At 45.5% G+C, this 20,331-nt stretch overlaps 1 protein-coding gene across 1 annotated transcript in view; it reads right to left on the reverse strand.

The window, feature by feature from the left end:
* Positions 1–20,331, reverse strand: part of LOC139235161 (cGMP-dependent protein kinase 2-like) — a 68,464-nt gene that overhangs the window by 24,000 nt on the left and 24,133 nt on the right. Inside the window, 9 exon segments of the mRNA XM_070866380.1 lie at positions 3,871–4,007; positions 5,554–5,704; positions 12,256–12,354; positions 14,717–14,785; positions 16,771–16,865; positions 17,011–17,088; positions 18,281–18,344; positions 18,888–18,993; positions 19,731–19,844. Coding sequence (XP_070722481.1) covers positions 3,871–4,007; positions 5,554–5,704; positions 12,256–12,354; positions 14,717–14,785; positions 16,771–16,865; positions 17,011–17,088; positions 18,281–18,344; positions 18,888–18,993; positions 19,731–19,844 — 913 coding nt within the window.

Raw genomic sequence — 20,331 nt, forward strand, 5'->3', positions numbered from 1 at the left:
TTTGACTCGAGTGTTCGCGACTCCATCCCGCAGCATGCTACTCACCACCACCTCAGTGAAACCCCAACACTGCACGAGGCAGGCAAAGCCATAAAGCAGCTCAAGAATAACAAGGCTACGAGTGCGGATGGAATTCCCGCTGAGGCGCTAAAGTATGGTGGAGAGGCGCTGTTGGCGCGGATACATGACCTCATCTCTCTCATTTGGAGGGAGGAGAGTATGCCGGGTGATCTCAGAGATGCAGTGATCGTAACCATCTTTAAAAAGGGAGACAAGTCTGACTGCAGGGGAATCTCCCTGCTATCAGCCACTGGGAAGGTTGTTGCTAGAGTTTTCCTCAACCATGTTTTCCCTGTGGTTGAGGAGCTCCTCCCGGAGTCACAGTGCGGATTTTGTCCCCTACAGGGCACAACGGACATGATCTATGCAGCGCGACAGCTGCAGGAAAAATGCAGGGAGCAGCGCCAGCCCTTATACATGGCCTTCTTCGATATTACAAAGGCCTTTGACACTGTCGACTGTGAGGGCTTATGGAGCATCCTCCTCTGTTTTGGATGCCCCCAAATGTTTGTCAACATCCTTCGCCTACTCCACGACAACATGCAGGCCGTGATCCTTACCAGCGGATCCATCACAGACCCAATCCATGTCTTGACCGGGGTCAAACAGGGCTGCGTCATCGCTCCAACCCTCTTCTCAATCTTCCTCGCTGCCGTGCTCCACCTCACAGTCAACAAGCTCCCCGCTGGAGTGGAACTAAACTACAGAACCAGTGGGAAGTTGTTTAACATATGCCGTCTCCAGGCCTGGTCCAAGATCACCCTAACCTCTGTCGTTGAGCTACAGTACACGGACGACACCTGCGTCTGCGCACATTCTGAGGCTGAACTCCAGGATATAGTCGATGTATTCACTGAGGCATATGAAAGCATGGGCTTTACGCTTGACATCCGTAAGACAAAGATCCTCCACCAGCCTGTCCTCACCGCACAGCACTGCCCCCCAGTCATCCAGATTCATGGCGCGGCCCTGGACAACGTGGACCATTTCCCAAACCTCGGGAGCCTTTTATCAACAAAGGCGGACATTGATGCGGAGATTCAGCATCGCCTCCAGTGCGCCAGTGCAGCCCTCGGCCGTCTGAGGAAAAGTGTTCGACGACTAGGCCCTCAAATCTACCACCAAGCTCGTGGTCTACAGGGCTGTAGTAATACCCCCACCCTCCTGTATGGATCAGAGGCATGGACAATGTACAGAATACACCTCAAGTCGCTGGAGATATATCACCAACGAGGTCTCCGCAAGATCCTGCAAATCCCCTGGGAGGACAGGCGCACCAAATATCAGTGTCCTCGCCCAGGCTAACATCCCCAGCATTGAAGCACTGACCACACTCGATCAGCTTCGCTGAGCAGGCCACATGGTTCACATGCCAGACACAAGGCTCCCTAAGCAATTGCTCTATGTGGAGCTCCTTCACGGCAAACAAGCCAAAGGTGGGCAGCGGAAACGTTACAAGGACACCCTCAAAGCCTCCCTGGTAAAGTGCGACATCACCACTGACACCTGGGAGTCCCTGGGTGAAGACCGCCCGAGCTGGAGAAAGTGCTTCCGGGAGGGCGCTGACCTCTTCGAATCTCAACGTCGCGAGTGTGAAGAGGTCAGGCGCAGGCAGCAGAAGGAGCGTGCGGCAAATCAGTCCCAGCTCCCCCTTCCCCTGACGAATGTCTGTCCCACCTGTGACAGGGTCTGTGGCTCTCACATTGGACTGTTCAGCCATCAAAGGACTCACTTTAGGAGTGGAAGCAAGTCTTCCTTGATTCTGAGGGACTGCCTATGATGACTGAGGGAGTGCTGCACTGTCGGAGGTACCGTATTTCAGGTGAGACGTTAAACCGAGGCCCCGTCTGCTCCCTCAGGTGGACCCAAAGGATCCCGTGGCATTATTTGAAGAGCAGGGGAGTGCTCCCCGGTGTCCAGGTCAATATCTATCCCTCAACCTTCAACTAAAAACAGATTACCTGGTCATGATCGCATTGCTGTTAGTGGGACCTTGCTGTGCGCAAATTGGCTGTGGTATTTCCGACATGACTACAGTGGGGAAAAAAGTACTTAATTGGCTGTAAAGTGCTTTGGGACATCCTGAAGTTATGAAAGGTGCTATACAAATGCAAGTCTTTCTTTCTTGTTTCTTTGATCTGATTCAAAGGCATAACATGCAGTACAATTGGTAATATGTAGCTTAAAATAAATCAACATGAAATGTTTGTCTTTCCATAATAATAGGTATTTATGCCACGCTTTGTAGCATAATCTTTTATTTTTAAATTATTCTAAAATATTCTATGATAAAAGACTCCCTGTTCTCTGAAACACGAGGCTGCAACAGAAGGTTTTATCATCTTTGTCACACAGCCCATTGAGAATCAATTCATTATGCTGTGCCAGCTATACACACAATTCATTTTAATCATAAATCTTTGGATTTTTTGGGTGACATCTGAATATGACAAGCGCTCCATATTGCATTGAAGTCTGATTGCATCAGCAGCAGGTAGCTGAGTGTGGAAGTGTCAGAATCAGAATGCAGTAGTGACTGCGACCATTTTAATCGCTGGAAGTGATGGCCCATTAATCAGGGTGAGATTGATTTATTGCGGGAGGGGGAGACCTAAAGTGTGGGTTGGAAGAGGAGGTGGGGGAGAAAACTTGCTACTTGTTAACGCATTGTATTTAGGCTGGAAACAATTAGACGCAATGAACCAGAACTTAGGACAATGTTTCTGCCAAATCCCCAGCTGCAGTTTCCTGGTCGAGCCAAACACAGAGTGTGGTCACACCACTCGGGATTACTCAGTAACGGGCATCATTAAACAGCACGCCACTCGGGATTACTCAGTAACGGGCATCATTAAACAGCACGCCACTCGGGATTACAGCACACCACTCGGGATTACTCAGTAACGGGCATCGTTAAACAGCACGCCGCTCGGGATTACAGCACGCCACTCGGGATTACTCAGTAACGGGCATCGTTAAACAGCACGCCGCTCGGGATTACTCAGTAACGGGCATCGTTAAACAGCACGCCACTCGGGATTACTCAGTAATGGGCATCGTTAAACAGGACTGAAGCATCGATGCAAAGTTGGTTATCAGAAAATGTGCTGACGCAGTGCGATTGATTCTCACACCTCTGATTAGCGACAAAATAGTAATCAAACCGCTCAGTGCAGTCTGGGTAAGACTGGGTCTTAGTCACTAACGTAACGTGGCCACAGCTGGAACACTGGATACAAATTGAAATAGATTTGCACACACACACCCCTCTACACATGCACACACACCCCTAAACACACCCCTCTACACATGCACACACACCCCTAAACACATACCTCTACACATGCACACACACCCCTAAACACACCTCTCTACACATGCACACACACCCCTAAACACACCCCTCTACATATGCACACACACCCCTAAACACACCCCTCTACACATGCACAAACACCCCTCTACACATGCGCACACACCCCTAAACACACACCTCTACACATGCACACACACCCCTAAACACACCCCTCTACACATGCACACACATCCCTAAACACACCCCTCTACACATGCACACACACCCCTAAGCACACCCCTCTACACATGCACACACACCCCTCTACACATGCACACACACCCCTAAACACACCCCTCTACACACTACACATGCGCACACACACACCAATATACACAGACCCATGCCTACACACACTCACTTCAATTGGTAAATAGTCTTGAGTATAATGGCAAGGCGCATGCAGCTAATTGCTAATCATCTCTCCCCCCTGCGGAGAATGGAGATTCCCTTACCGCACAATGAACTGGGATTTGGTCTGAAGCAAGATGTTCTTCTCCGAGTAGACATGTTCTTGCTGCCGCGTCTCCACAATGTGTTTCTTTTTGATACATTTCAGGGCAAAGGTGACATCCTCATCCTTCAGTTTGACCTGGTGTACCAAAGCATTTTTCAACAGATTTTAAAAGCCGTTGTTGTAACTGACAGGAAGCGATGGCTGATGTCTTATGTCCAATTGTTCAAAAGCTGCACAACACGATACAGAATATCCCACAGATAACCGGACTATGGGGCAAACCCCAGATGGAATGGCTTACATTTTAAACCAACAGCATCTGAACACACAGCAAGGAGTTTGAAAGTCCAACAATTTGTCCCATGGAACATCAGTTACTGAGAAACAGTTTTGGTAAATAAGAAACATTTTTAAATGTTCATGTTATTGCTTAACTCCGAAACAAAACCAGACTGATTGTATTAAACCAATGCCGTCACATCTGGGCATGGATTTAAAACCAAAACGACAGAGTGGTTAATCATCTCCTTCCCCTTACAGTTAATAACGATCCTAAAGAAAGAAAAGAAAGACTTGCATTTGTATAGCACCTTTCACGACCACCGGGCCTCTCAAAGTGATTTACAGCCAATACTTTTGGAGTGTAGTCACTGTTGTGATGTGGGAAACGCAGCAGCCAATCTGCGCACAGCAAGCTCCCACAAACAGCAATGTGATAATGACCAGATAATCTGTTCTAGTAATGTTGATTGAGGGATAAATATCGGCCAGGACACCGGGAATACTCCCCTGCTCTTCTTCAAAATAGTGCCATGGAATCTTTTACATCCACCTGAGAGGGCAGACAGGGCCTCAGTTTAACATCCCATCTGAAAGACAGCACCTCCAACAGTGCAGCACTTCCTCAGCACTCAGCGTCAGCCTGGATTTTTGTGCTCAAGTCCCTGGAGTGGGACTTGAACCCACAACCTTCTGACTCAGAGGCAAGTGTGCTGCCCACTGAACCACAGCTGACACTGCTGACAAAGCTGAGAACTGGGTGGGTGGCTAATGTACAAGAACAAAACACAAAGTCACATGGTTTTGTCTTGATTATAAACTTGTGTTAATGGTGGAAACCTCTCCCATTAGATTGATAATTGGTGCTCTCACAAACCCATGTCAATCCTTATCAAATAACTCAAAACTGCCTGAACTGGCACCAGGATCTGGTTGAATAGCATTAATGACATCATGAAACAACGATCCCTCAATTATTCCATCACTTCATAAGAAATAGGAGCAGGAGTCGGCCACCTGGCCCCTCGAGCCTGCTCGGCCATTTAATGGCTGATCTGATCATGGACTCAGCTCCACTTCCCTGCCCGCTCCCCATAACCCTTTATTCCCTTATCGCTCAAAAATCTATCTCCGCCTGAAGTATATTCAATGACCCAGCCTCCACAGCTCTCTGGGGCAGAGAATTCCATGGATTTACAACCCTCAGAGAAGAAATTCCTCCTCATCTCGGTTTTAAATGGGTGGCCCCTTATTCTAAGACTATGTCCCCCAGTTTTAGTTTCCCCTATGAATGGAAATATCCTCGCTGCATCCACCTTGTCGAACCCCCTCATTATCTTATACGTTTCGATAAAATTACCTCTCGTTCTTCTGAACACCAATGAGTTCCCATCACACTTACCAGCTCCACTCGCCCAAAGCCTCCCATGCCCAGGGTGGCGATCATGTCAAAGTGTTTGAAAGGGCAGGAGACCGAAAACTTGGCGACCTTCTGCCTGAGCCGCACGATCTCACTGCACTCTGAGGAAGTGTAGACGGCAAACGCCAGTGGCCTTGGAGTATAAAAAGAATCATTTACACTTGGTGACAGTGAGTGAGGGGAAGAAAAACAACAGGGCTTGTGATCCCTGGAATACAAAGCAATCAAAGGCAAGCATTACATCAAATATCTGACAGCATCTGCAACGAGCTGTCTGTGTAAACCCACAACCAACAGAAGGTGTAAAGGGGTTATTATGTCGGCAGGTCAGAATATGAATATATTTTTCCCCAATTCTCTTGGCATTATGAATTTCTAATTTACCAGTTTACTTGGAGTGACTGATCAGGAATCAATGAGCACTTCCATTGTACAATTTACTTCCATCCATCCATTATTGCATTTACAAGGAATTAAATCAACGCTACGTCATGACTACGTTTAGTAAAATAACAAATGTTTATTTTACCATGTTTAGGTTCAATGTTCAGCCTGTTATTTAAACCACAACTTTTACTGTTTGTGTGGGAATTTTTTGCTGGTTTAGGTGATCAGTTTTAGCCCATGGCATTCTCCGTCATCTCCTGTTCTACAGGCTTTGGTGTTCATCTGGGTCTATCACAGTAAAGGTCCGTATCGTTCTCCATTTATGTTCTGACCCAGTTGGTCGGGTTAGCCAGCACTATCCTTGCACCTTCTCTCTCTCTCTCTCTGGGAGTGAGTATAGAAACATAGAAACATAGAAACATAGAAAATAGGTGCAGGAGTAGGCCATTCGGCCCTTCTAGCCTGCACCGCCATTCAATGAGTTCATGGCTGAACATGCAACTTCAGTACCCCATTCCTGCTTTCTCGCCATACCCCTTGATCCCACTAGTAGTAAGGACTTCATCTAACTCCTTTTTGAATATATTTAGTGAATTGGCCTCAACAACTTTCTGTGGTAGAGAATTCCACAGGTTCACCACTCTCTGGATGAAGAAGTTTCTCCTCATCTCGGTCCTAAATGGCTTACCCCTTATCCTTAGATTGTGACCCCTGGTTCTGGACTTCCCCAACATCTCGTCTTCGCTGAACGCCCACCCAAAAAAACTTGCCGATGGTCAGGGACTCAGCATCGGGGGGATCCCAGTGTTTCCCCCACATTACTGCCAAAGATCCACTTTCTAAACTCCACCGCTACACACGGGTTTGGATTTCTTCAATTCTTGCTGATGTTTAAGGTACCCAAAGGAATCAACAGAAAAACAAGTGAAGTCACTGTTGTAATATGTATGAATATAAAGAGGCTGCAGGAGGGTCAAAACTAAAAATCATGGTTTAAAAACTAGTACTAAAACACTCTACCTAAACGCACGCAGCATTCGAAATAAAGTAAATGAGTTGATGGCACAAATCATTACAAATGGGTATGATTTGGTGACCATTACAGAAACGTGGTTGCAGGGTGGCCAAGACTAGGAATTAAACATACAGGGGTATCTGACAATTCGGAAAGATAGACAAGAAGGGAAAGGAGGTGGGGTAGCTCTGTTAATAAAGGATGATATCAGGGCAATTTTGAGAGACGATATTAGCTCTAATAAACAACATGTTGAATCATTGTGGGTGGAGATTAGAGATAGTAAGGGGAAAAAGTCACTGGTGGGCGTAGTTTATAGGCCCCCAAATAATAACTTCATGGTGGGGCGGACAATAATCAAGGGAATAATGGAGGCATGTGAAAAAGGAACAGCAGTAATCATGGGGGATTTTAACCTACATATCGATTGGTCAAATCAAATTGCACGGGGTAGCCTTGAGGAGGAATTCATAGAATGCATATGGGATTGTTTCTTAGAACAGTATGCTACAGAACCTACAAGGGAGCAAGCGATTTTAGATCTGGTCCTGTGTAATGAGGCAGGAATAATAAACGATTTCCTAGTAAAAGATCCTCTCGGAATGAGTGATCACAGTATGGTTAAATTTGTAATACAGATTGAGGGTGAGGAAGTAGTATCTCAAAAGAGCGTAGTATGCTTAAACAAAGGGGACTACAGTGGGATGAGGGCAGAGTTGGCTAAAGTAGACTGGAAACACAGACTAAACGGTGGCACAATTGAGGAACAGTGGAGGACTTTTAAGGAGCTCTTTCATAGTGCTCAACAAAAATATATTCCAGTGAAAAAGAAGGGCAGTAAGAGAAGGGATAACCAGCCGTGGATAACCAAGGAAATAAATGAGAGTATCAAATTAAAAACCAATGTGTATAAGGTGGCCAAGGTTAGTGGGAAACTAGAAGATTGGGAAAATTTTAAACGACAGCAAAGAATGACTAAAAAAGCAATAAAGGAAAGATAGATTACGAAAGTAAACTTGCGCAAAACATAAAAACAGATAGTAAAAGCTTTTACCGATATAGAAAACGGAAAAGAGTGACTAAAGTAAATGTTGGTCCCTTAGAAGATGAGAAGGGGGATTTAATAATGGGAAATGTGGAGATGGCTGAGACTTAAAACAATTATTTTACTTTGGTCTTCACAGTGGAAGACACAAAAACCATGCCAAAAATTGCTGGTCAAGGAAATGTGGGGAGGTCCTTGAGATAATCACTATCACTAAGGGGGTAGTGCTGGACAGGCTAATGGGACTCAAGGTAGACAAGTCCCCTGGTCCGGATGAAATGCATCCCAGGGTAATAAAAGAGATGGCGTAAGTTATAGCAGATGCATTCGTTATAATCTACCAAAAGTCTCTGGACTCTGGGGAGGTACCATCGGATTGGAAAACAGCTAATGTAATGCCTCTGTTTAAAAAAGAGGGCAGACAAAAGGCAGGTAACTATAGGCCGGTTAGTTTAACATTTGTAGTGGGGAACATGCTTGAAGCTATCATTAAGGAAGAAATAGCGGGACATCTAGATAGGAATAGTGCAATCAAGCAGACGCAACATGGATTCATGAAGGGGAAATCATGTTTAACTAATTTACTGGAATTCTTTGAGGATATAACGAGCATGGTGGATAGAGGTGTACCGATGGATATGGTGTATTTAGATTTCCAAAAGGCATTCGATAAGGTGCCACACAAAAGGTTACTGCAGAAGATAAAGGTACGCTGAGTCAGAGGAAATGTATTAGCATGGATAGAGAATTGGCTGGCGAACAGAAAGCAGAGAGTCGGGATAAATGGGTCCTTTTCGGGTTGGAAATCGGTGGTTAGTGGTGTGCCACAGGGATCGGTGCTGGGACCACAACTGTTTACAATATACATAGATGACCTGGAAGAGGGGACAGAATGTAGTGTAACAAAATTTGCAGATGACACAAAGATTAGTGGGAAAGTGGGTTGTGTAGAGGCCACAGAGAGGCTGCAAAGAGATTTAGATAGGTTAAGCAAATGGGCTAAGGTTTGGCAGATGGAATACAATGTCGGAAAATGTGAGGTCATCCATCTTGGGAAAAATAAACAGTAAAAGGGAATATTATTTGAATGGAGAGAAATTACAACATGCTGCGGTGCAGAGGGACCTGGGGGTCCTTGTATATGAAACTCTTTTAGAGAATCCCAAAAAGTTAGTTTGCAGGTGCAGCAGGTAATCAGGAAGGCGAATGGAATGTTGGCCTTCATTGCGAGAGGGATGGAGTACAAAAGCAGGGAGGTCCTGCTGCAACTGTACAGGGTATTGGTGAGGCCACACCTGGAGTACTGCGTGCAGTTTTGGTCACCTTACTTAAGGAAGGATATACTAGCTTTGGAAGGGGTACAGAGACGATTTACTAGGCTGATTGCGGAGATGAGGGGGGTACCTTATGATGATAGATTGAGTAGACTGGGTCTTTACTCGTTGGAGTTCAGAAGGATGAGGGGTGATCTTATAGAAACATTTAAAATAATGAAAGGGATAGACAAGATAGAGGCAGAGAGGTTGTTTCCACTGGTCGGGGAGACTAGAACTAGGGGGCACAGCCTCAAAATACGGGGGAGCCAATTTAAAACCGAGTTGAGAAGGAATTTCTGCTCCCAGTTGTGAACCTGTGGAATTCTCTGCCCAGGGAAGCAGTTGAGGCTAGCTCATTGAATGTATTCAAATCACAGATAGATAGATTTTTAACCAATAAGGGAATTAAGGGTTACGGGGAGCGGGCGGGTAAGTGGAGCTGAGTCCACAGCCAGATCAGCCATGATCTTGTTGAATGGCGGAGCAGGCTCGAGGGGCTGGATGGCCTACTCCTGTTCCTAATTCTTATGTTCTTATGTTCTTATGAAATGCAGCAGCCAATTTGCGCACAGCAAGCTCCCATAAACAGCAATGTGATAATGACCAGATCATCTGTTTTTGTTATGTTGATTGAGGGATAAATTTTGGCCCCAAGACACCAGGGAGAACTCCCCTGCTCTTCTTCGAAATATTGTTATTTTACATCCACCTGAGAGAGCAGACGGGGCCTCGGTTTAACGTCTCATCCGAAAGACGGCATCTCCGACAGTGCAGTCAGCACTGCACTGGAGTGTCAGCCTAGATTTTTGTGGACTTGAACCCACAATCTTCGGACTCAGAGGTGAGTGTGTTACCCACTGAGCCACAGCTGACAAAAGAAGTAGAGATGGAGCAGTCAAAGAGTGCATGCAGAGCCCCGCTAAACGGTTTCTATTTTACGGGATATGCAACGGGGCCCCAACCGGACCCTGGAAGGGAAGTGAGGTGAGATCCGCTGGATTTGGGTTTGACAGCACAGGCAGTATAACTCCAATCTGAAACATCAACATTCCAGTGTCTGGGAGCGGTGCTGTGTGGAAGCCTTGAGGTTATCCTATAAACAAAGTCTATGATCTGCAAATTGCAGTGGTGACTGGAGAGCAATTAGGATATTTCAGAGAGAGAGAGGGAGGGGAGGGGAGTAGAGTTATTGAGTTTTAGCACAGTTACCAGTCATTATTAAACACTCTGATTTTAACAACACTCTGGGACTATCAGCACACAGAACGGATGAGGAAAGGTCGAGCGGCCTCTGTACTTTGTGAGATCTTTGGTGATATTAAATGACTGTAATTGTATAACAACTTACACCTGGGGCACAAGAACTTCCTGAGTAAATACAGAAAGTTAGTGATTGTTCCAGCTTCACTTTCCATGATAATTTGGCTGGGAATTTTAGCATGTAATTTCTCACCTGGAGCAGTCACTCAGATACGAACATACGAATAATGACGGACAGGTAAAGACCCTCTGGTCCAGCGAGCCTGTCCCACACAATCCCGATACCTAGTGTATCACAACATATACACTCCATCCCACCCGAAACCATGCGATGCCCTGAGAGAGGCAAAAACATAGTTAAAAAACCCAGGCCAATTTGGGAGGAAAAAAAAAATCTGGGAAATTCCAGTACTGACCTTCTGTAAGAGGCGATCTCTGCCGCAGCTAGATGTGGAAAATCCCAGCCCAGTTCTCAGGGTGAGGCTCAACACCCACAGATTCATTACAGAAATGATCTTTGGAACTTCACTCGAATCTTTCCCAAATGATCATTCCCAATGAGTGTACATGCCTCATTAACATTTTCTGTTATGTTAAACATTAATTATTCAGAAAGGTACACACCTGTATTCATAATTACAAATAATTTAACAAAACAATAAATGACTTACCTCACCGGCCTGAAATCTTTATGCGTTTCTTTAAAACCAAAAAACATTCATTCAGTTGAAAAATGTGTGTGAACTTCTTTCCTTTGTGGTTGCAAACACATCATTTGCAATTATAGTACTCTCCTCAGTGGGTAGCACACTTGCTTCTGGGTCAAGTGACTCGAGCACAAAAATCTAGGCTGACACTCCAGTGCACTGCCGAGGGAGCACTGCACTGTCGGAGGTGCCGTCTTTCGGATGAGACCTTAAACCGAGGCCCCGTCTGCTCTCTCAAGTGGATGTAAAAGATTATTTATCTCTCAATCAACATAAAAAAACAGATTATCTGGTCATTATCACATTGCTGTTTGTGGGAGCTTGCTGTGTGCAAATTAGCTGCCGCGTTTCCCACATTACAACAGTGACTACTTCGAAAAGTACTTCATTGACTGTAAAGCACTTTGGGATGTGCGGTGGTTGTGAAAGGCGCTATATAAATCCAAGTCTTTCTTTTCTTTTCCTTGTGTATCAGCTGAGTGTTTGCATTGGGGGCGGAACGAAAGACATGGTGACAGGGATATGTTTTAGGAAGGCTTTTGAAAAGAAACCTTGTATTATGGGGGGAACATTCTAAGGGGACAAGGCTAGGTGCTGGGAAATCTCCCCTGCTTTTCCTCAAATAGTGCTGTGGGATCTTTTATATCCACCCGAGAGGGCAGACGGGCCTTGGTTTAATGCCTCAGCCACAAGACGGCACCTCCGACAGCGCAGCACTCCCTCAGCACTGCACTTGGAGTATCAGTGTACAATTTGTGCTCAAATCTCCGGAATGGGACTTGAACCCACGGAGCCACAGCTGTCATCTACACCTGGACTGTAAATGCACAGTGTCTGCATTGGTGAGTTCACTGGAAAACCAATACGGGTCCACCAAATCAGCAAAGTTCTGTCCCAACCTGGCTGCTACAGATATACAGTTGGAAGTGATTGCCACATTTCGGGGATACTGACATTGCATTTCTCTTCTCATCGTTGCGCGACAGTTGTTCCACATATTCCTTCAGGTACGTCTGTAACTCCTCGTAGGTGCCAACCATCTGGTTAAAGATGCTGGGGACACATTTTAAAACACATTTAGATATAAACTCAAACATTTAAAAAACACTTCGATCTGGTCATGTTCACAAGACTCAATAAAACCCCAGCCCGTTGGGTTCGGGGAACCCGCGATGAGGCAGATGGTTGTGAGCCTGGTGGATGAACTGTAATGTGTCGTGTGATTGTTAAACCTTTTGCTAGTAAACCAATTAGTTCAAAATGGCAATGTGTTGCTATGAATTCTTTATTAAGAAATCACAACAAAACTTCATAGCAAGGCTAATTATCCAGTTGAAGAATACAATAGTATTTCTGCGCAGAAAAAAATGTTCTTCTTGAAATGCTGTTGCCAGACTTGTGAGCTACATTCTCGCACATCGGAGTGTTAAAGATAAGGGCCCAATATTTGCTGTCAAAGTAACGGTGAGGTGTAGGGAGATCGCTGCTATTTATGCAAAAATGCCACACCAGCGAGGGGCAGATTTACGATTAAACGCAGAAATCCAAGCATGGCTGTCCAATTTACACCGCTCCGCTTCACGAGAACAGCGTCTAGCTGTCTGGTTCACCATGTGAACCGCATGAGTTGCTGTAATTGCGCGTGTAATGTATTTGCTTCATGGGTTCTTTGCTTAAGAATTGATAGCAACACATTGCTATTAAGAACAAGTTGGTTTATCAACAAAGGTTTAACAATCACACTACACATTACCAGTTCATCCACCAGGCTCACAACCACCTGCCTCATCGTGGATCCCCCGAACCCAACTGGCTGGGGTTTTATTGAGTCTTGTGACCATCACATTACACTGTGCTAGATACGGACTAAACGCACCACAGAAAGTGATGTCAAGTCTAACTGCCCCTTCAACAAGGTGATAATTGTTGATTACTGATTAAGAGGAGGGGGGGAGGGAAGGTTTCACAAAGTTTAAGCATAAAAATATAAAACAATTGAAATTAGTTACATTTTATTTTGTTGAATAAAAGCAAATTTTAGCCTTCAATTTGGCAAATTAAATTAAAAAAATGTTTTTTATTTGTTCACGGGATGTGGGCGTTGCCGGCAAGGCCGGCATTTATTGCCCATCCCTAATTGCCCCTTGAGAAGGTGGTGGTGAGCCGCCTTCTTGAACCGCTGCAGTCCGTGTGGTGAAGGTGCTCCCACAGTGCTGTTAGGGAGGAAGTTCCAGGATTGTGACCCAGCGACGATGAAGGAACGGCCGATATATTTCCTAGTCAGGATGGTGTGTGACTGGGACGTGGATGTGGTGGTGTTCCCATGCGCCTGCTGCCCTTGTGCTTCGAGGGCTCCTTGGTGCCACACTCAGTCAAATGCTGCCTCAAGGGCAGTCATTCTCACCTCACCCTCTGAAGTTAGGATGGGAAAGCAGTGCCCTTATTTACAGACAGTTTTTAACACATCTTTCTTCAATGTTAACAGCTGATTAGTTTTACTGGACTCACTGTCACTCAAAGAGCCGAGATTCAAACCTTTGTTGTTATCAAGCTCAATTCCAGTTGATGCGCAAGTTTTGCCAGCTCTTCGATGGGTCAAAGGATTGATCACATAGCATCATTTACAGTAACCATGAAGAATTCTGGTGCTCGGACCATCATGGCCTGTTGGTGGAAGGAGTTCCATTGGCACTGGAACTCTGACACCAGAGATACCGGGGTCCTGAGCATTGCCCGCCACCAATCTGTAACACCCATAACTCTCCATTCATTCACCATTGGGGTCTTCACCAATGCGGATGGTGAATAATGAATCACTGTCACAGCGCCTGTGAGATTAAACACTTTGAAATGAAACTGGGATTGTTCGCTTCACAGTGGAGAAGGTTAAGGGGAGACTTACTAGAGGTGCTCAAAATGTTGCGAGGTTTTGATAGAGTAAATAAGGAGAAACTGTTTCCACTGGCAGGGGGGTCAATAAGCAGAGGACATAGATTTAAGGTCATTGGCAAAAGGACCAGAGGGGCGATGAGGAGAATGCTTTTACGCAGTTGTTGTGATCGGTAACGCGCTGCCTGAAAGAGCGGTGGGAGCAGATTCAATAGTAACTTTCAAAAAGGAATTGGATAAAGACTTGAAGGGAAAAAGTGTGCAGGGCTCTGGGGGAAACGAGCAGGAGGCGTGGGACCAAGTGGGATTAGGCTGGATAGCTTTTTCGGCCGGCACAGACACGATGGGCCGAATGGCCGCCTTCTGGGCTGCATCATTTCCTGATTCTATGTAAGATAATCTGAAAATCAGGAATCTTGTCGGTTTGTAAAACATATATTATTCTCGCCAATATTAAAAAGAGTATCCGAAACTCCACTACAAAAGCGCTCATGTTGGAGGAAAGCTCACGCTAAGCAAGACTTACTCGCGATCTATTACCAGGCACTGGGTATCGTCATCATCTGCAATGATGTTTGCAGAGCGAAGGTCCTCACTGTGTGAGCAAAGGAGAAAGAGGTAGGGAATTCCAGAGTGAAATCACATCAGGGCTGAACCATTCTCTGATGCGACTGTTAAATCAGTGCGTCCTCGCTGCCAGAGTTAAAATGTTACTGTTTTCCCATTAAAATAAACTCGTTAAACTTGACAAGTCAATAGAGTTTTAAAATATTATTTCAAACATATACTTGCATGGCAGTTACAAAACTAGCAGCAATACAGACTCAATACCTAAAGCTGATAAAGTTATCACGTCACATCCAAACTGTTTGCTTCTGAGAACAAAACAACATAAAGAACAGGAACAGGAGAAAGCCATTCAGCCCTTCGAGTCTCCTCCGTCATTCAGTAAGGTCTAGGGGTCACAGTCTTAGAATAAGGGGTCAGTCATTTAGGACTGAGACGAGGAGAAATGGCTGATCTTCTACCACAACGACATCTTCCCGCACTGATTCCCTTAGTGCCCAAAAATCTATTGATCTCAGCCTTGAACATACTCAACGACTGAGCATCCATAGATCTCTGGGGCAGAGAATTCCAAAGATTCACCACCCTCTGAGTGAAGAAATTTCGCCTCATCTCAGTCCCAAATGGCCGACCCCTTATCCTGAGACTGTGACCTCTGGTTCTAGACAATGTTGCACGCACCTGATAAGATATAAAAACTATACGAATGAGAACTCTGACAGACTCGACTTATCTATGATGCAGTCTCAGGAAATGTTTAACGCTGCCCCATTTAATTAGATTTGATTCAAGAATTACTTTCTTGTTAGTGAAAAAAATAAACTCTTTAGATTTTCATCGGTAGCTATTGAAATATTGAACCCTGGAATACAAAATAACTCAGGTTTTAATTGTCCTTATTTTGGTGATGCAAAGGTGAAGGACCCAAAGAGAAAGAGGGAGGGAAGATAGTGGAGGCACAGTCAGCGGGAGGAGTTGGGGAGGATCAATGGGGTCAGTGACACACTGCACATGTTGTCTTCACCGTCAGTGTAAAGACCTCTCAGCAAAACCCCTCAACCGTCCAGCGGGCAAATCACAGGCAGACTCCATAAAAATATCAGCGGTAGATGGGTCAAATCAGGAAACATTTGTTTCGTATCTCAGTGGTGCTGCTGAAAACTCTGGCTGATTTATTCCTGGAGTTCACTGGGGCTCCTCACAACAACCCCACACCAGCAGGTGAAGAACCGTTTCCCAGGCAGTGCCCAAGCAGAGAGCAGCACCCACGGGTCCTGGGAGAGGGAGAGCTGTCGTGGAAGAGTGGGCAAATCGTGTGGTTAGAATCGGAGCTATCTGTGATTGGAAAGTCGTGACGAGTGAGAGAACTGCCTCGTGCTATTGAGCATCAAAGGGTGACAGAGCCAGATGTTAGACTGTGGGTTTACTTTTGTTGTGACCTCTTGTCTTTTTCTGGTTCTTCAACTTTAAATTTATTTTCATGTTGTTATACTTCTTCCAGACTAAGGTGCTTTGTGAAATGTTTCCTGTAATAACCAGAAGTTGTGTGTGACAACCCCTAACATAACAGGACATCAGATAACGCAAGACACTGACTAGCGGCATGACTAGAACAGAACCTACACATTCTTGCTGTATCTTGTTTTTGTATCTCCACGCTCTTCCCTTGGCGAATAGTATGTGGAGAAAGTAGTGGAAAATTGGGGGCTGGTTACCAGTGTGACAGGCCGCGATGTGGAACTCCCTCCATGGTGTTAACCATCTCTATACCAGCCGATACAACAGGAGGAGTTTATGAGGCTTCCACAAGCCATACGGTGAGGGAAGAGCTCAATGGTTTACAGATGTTCCATAATCCCAGCACAGACATGATGGGCCGAATGGTCTCATTCGGCACTGTATCGTTTGATGAAGGCTTTGCTCTGCAACAGAGGTCCTTGCAAGCACCATTGACATTTGTTCCCTTTTCATTTGGCCCACAATAGATTGATGTCATTTCATGCACTCCTCTACCTGATTAGAGCTTTCTCCCCAAAGTATTCTCCGGCTCCTAATGTCTTGATTTCTTGTGGGTCTTCATCTCCCTCTCTTGTCTGTGTCACACGGACCTGCACAAGATCGATACAACTGTTTGACTGCTTTTAATATTCACACATGGTGAAAAAACTTGCATTTTATATCGCAACTGATCACATCCCAGGAATGAATAAAAAAAACATTCCAGAATTAGATTTATAAACGTGATCTTCTTACCTTTCCTTTAGCGATAATGAAGAAGGTGTTGCCTTGCTCTCCTTCACGGATTATATAATCTCCTTTATCATAATAATCCTATCAGATATGGAAAAATTGCATCCTGGGATCAAACATTGAAAACAGACTTCAAAAAGTAATAGCCCAATAATTAGGATAAATAAACTTGCGACTGATGAACTGGAAGTCTATGTTGAATCAATGACCGAGATGCAGTTTTCTTTGCATTGTTTTCTATTGTACTGGTCTTTCCCACATCATTGCAACCTCCGACTGTGAGTACAACAGGGAGTGGATGTCTGCTGCCCTTTGTTGCTGGCGCTGGAGAGGGAGGCTCACGGACGGCTAAGCTCCTACTGCCCGAGCGCCACGCGGGCACCACCTCCCGGGAACATCAGTCGCGGCTCAGTGGTGGCGCTAACAGTTTGCGCTGTGCACTCCAGTGCCACCCACCGGGTGACGGAGATGCACTGCAATGCCCCGTGAGCGCCATGGTGGCGAACCTCACTGGTTCCGCCGGGCTTAGCGCCGGGCGCTAATGGCGACAGGGAAAGCCAGCGTCCCCCAAACTCCCGCGGCGACGAGGAGACGGCTGAGTGGGTGGGTGGCCATAAATTGCGATTTTTGAATTTCCATGTAGTTATTGTGCACTTATCTCACCTTGATCGGTGGGTAACAGTCTGCAAAGATCTATTATTCCCCAGTCTCCAGGTCGCCCATTCGGACCTCCCCTCTAGACACTCGGATGCCAGTTTTCTCGCGCCAAACCTTCTGGTGTGATGTCGTGCTGCCGGCCCAGGAATCGGGGTTAGCACTGTAAGGGGAGTGGGTCACGCTTCCCTGAGCGCCCTACTCCCATCTTGGGGCACTAAAATTGAATATCCCGGTTAGAGGCGGTGAACATGGCCCGGCGCTAACGTTAGTGACCAGGCGGTGTCACCGCCTCAAAGCAGCCGATGCCGAATCTCCACCTCGTTCTCAGAGTTAGGAAAAGTCCGTTGAGAGGAAAGCCAACACGGAATTTCCTCCCTCGACATTACATTTACATTTCTCTCTTATGATATCCTTCTTCTTTACAATAAAGATGGTACTTTGCCTGTTTAAAACTCAGATCGCTGACTTGTCGCCACGCTATCCCTGGACACACACAATGTTCAATAGGAGGGAAAGTTTAATCTACAGGAAATACACCTGCACTGCCTTCTGTATGAAATGAAATTAGTTCCTAGATTTTGTTTGTTTAGAGAATGATGAACCCACTGGTACTCACAACTTCCAGGCAGTCCACAATCTTGCACAATTTCGCTTCGGGTAAACCCTTCAGCAGAGAAACGCTGAATGGAAAACAAAACATACAATATTTTTTTTAACTGCTCCGTCACATCAAGAACCAGTGCATGAGTCTCCAGTACCAACATCCTAAAAATAAGCTCCGGATCACTTCAGCTCTTTGTATGAGCACCACACGTGAAATACAACATTTACTCTCTATTCCGAGACCTTGATTGTCGTCCGATGAATGAGATCACAGTAGGGTGGAAAACAAGAATCAAAATGGATATTTTTGAGTAGACATTGGGAAAGCTGTTGGGGCTGGTTTGTAAACCAGTCTTGGAGTAGATTCCCTCGGTCGTCTGCCTTCAGTTTATTGAATTACGATGCCACCCGTTTCTGAAGATACCCATTTTTTCCCATTTCAAATGTTTCAACACAATATCTACGGGATAGGAACTGCTCTGCATTGCGCCTGTGTTTTGGGCGTAAAATGGGCGCAGCATATAGCAATTTAACAGTGCGATGACCTGCGCCCAATCTGAGCAGACGCTGGTCCCACGGAACCATGGATTCCCGGGCGGACAGTGGCTTGTGGTTCTCACCTGTTGAGGAAGTTGAAATATTTCTTGTTCCTGGCCTGTGCTGTCTCCATCATGATGCTCTGGAAAACCTGTCGATCAAGGACCCAAATCCAAGACTCTGTCACAGCTGGAAAAAACACAGCACTGGACTCATTAACACTTTCAATGTTAAAGATAAACCTACAAGGTTATGACTTCATTTTTGTGCTGTTCATATCTTACGGTCATGGTCTTCAGTGAGAAAACTGTGAAACGAGTAGCCATACATCTCACTGCTTACCTCCCACCGCCATCCCGAGGCAACTTGTCCAGCTGTCTAAAGGATGTTAGATTGAAAGACACATACAAGGCCTGTTCACTCAGTCGTTCCGCCAAAGTGAGATGGAGTAATCCTCTACCACTCAATGCTCCATCCAGGATTCTGCTCAAGAACAGGCAGAACTCTCTCAATGAAGGCCATCGAGGTGGCGTTGAAACTCATGACCTTGTTTCGGAGAGTTCAGCTGCTAAGCTGTTGGGAAAGTTTGGTGCGACAATGGATTATTGTGGTTTGCTGCTAACGAAGAGTTAACGCTGTGTATGTACGGGGATATTTAAATGAACATGCAGGAGTCTTTAGCAACACCATTACACACACTCACACAATCGCACACACAACACACACACGACATGAGCTGTTGAGGTCGGGATAGTTCTCCAGCTTCACAAACTATTCCAGTTTGGATTTTTCGTGCTGGATTTGAAGTTGACAGCTAAAGAAGCTGAGTTCCAGCTCGCCAATGTTCAGTACAAGATTACTGGGCAATCAGGTACCTACAGCCAGAGAGGCAAATGGAGTGACAGAGAGGCAGACACTCAGATTACCTTTAACCGTCGCAGTCCGTTTACAGTTGTAGAGGATTGCAAGCTCCCCGAATGCTGTCCCAGGATGCATCTGTCCCAGTAGTTTGCCGTTCTGCATAACTTCCAAAACCCCATCTTTCAAAGTAAAGTTAAAATTTATTTGCAACAACAAACGATGGTTACTTCACTGACACACTATACTGGGCCCCTAAGCCACATGATTGGAGGAGTATTTCCGTTTGCCTTTAGTGTTTTGTATCCACATCTCCGCATTCTGACAGTATTCCAAAGTTGTTATTCTGATCAAAAAATATTGATATAATGAGTAACGACACAATGAGGCTCTTACATATTATTCACAGCACAGAAACAGACCATTGGGCCCAACCGCTCCATGCCAGTGTTTATGCTCCACACCAGCTCCCTCCCATCCCTCTCCATCTCACCCCATCACCATATCCTTCTATTCCTTTCTCCCTCATGTGTTTATCCAGCTTCCCCTTAATTATATCCATGCTATGCCCCTCAACCACTCCCTGTGGGAGTGAGTTCCACATTCTCACCACTCTCTGGGTAAAGAGGTTTCTCCTGAATTCCCGATTGGATTTATTAGTGACTTTAT

Source organism: Pristiophorus japonicus, chromosome 22 (assembly GCF_044704955.1).
Source record: "Pristiophorus japonicus isolate sPriJap1 chromosome 22, sPriJap1.hap1, whole genome shotgun sequence".
NCBI classification, from domain to species: Eukaryota; Metazoa; Chordata; class Chondrichthyes; family Pristiophoridae; genus Pristiophorus; species Pristiophorus japonicus.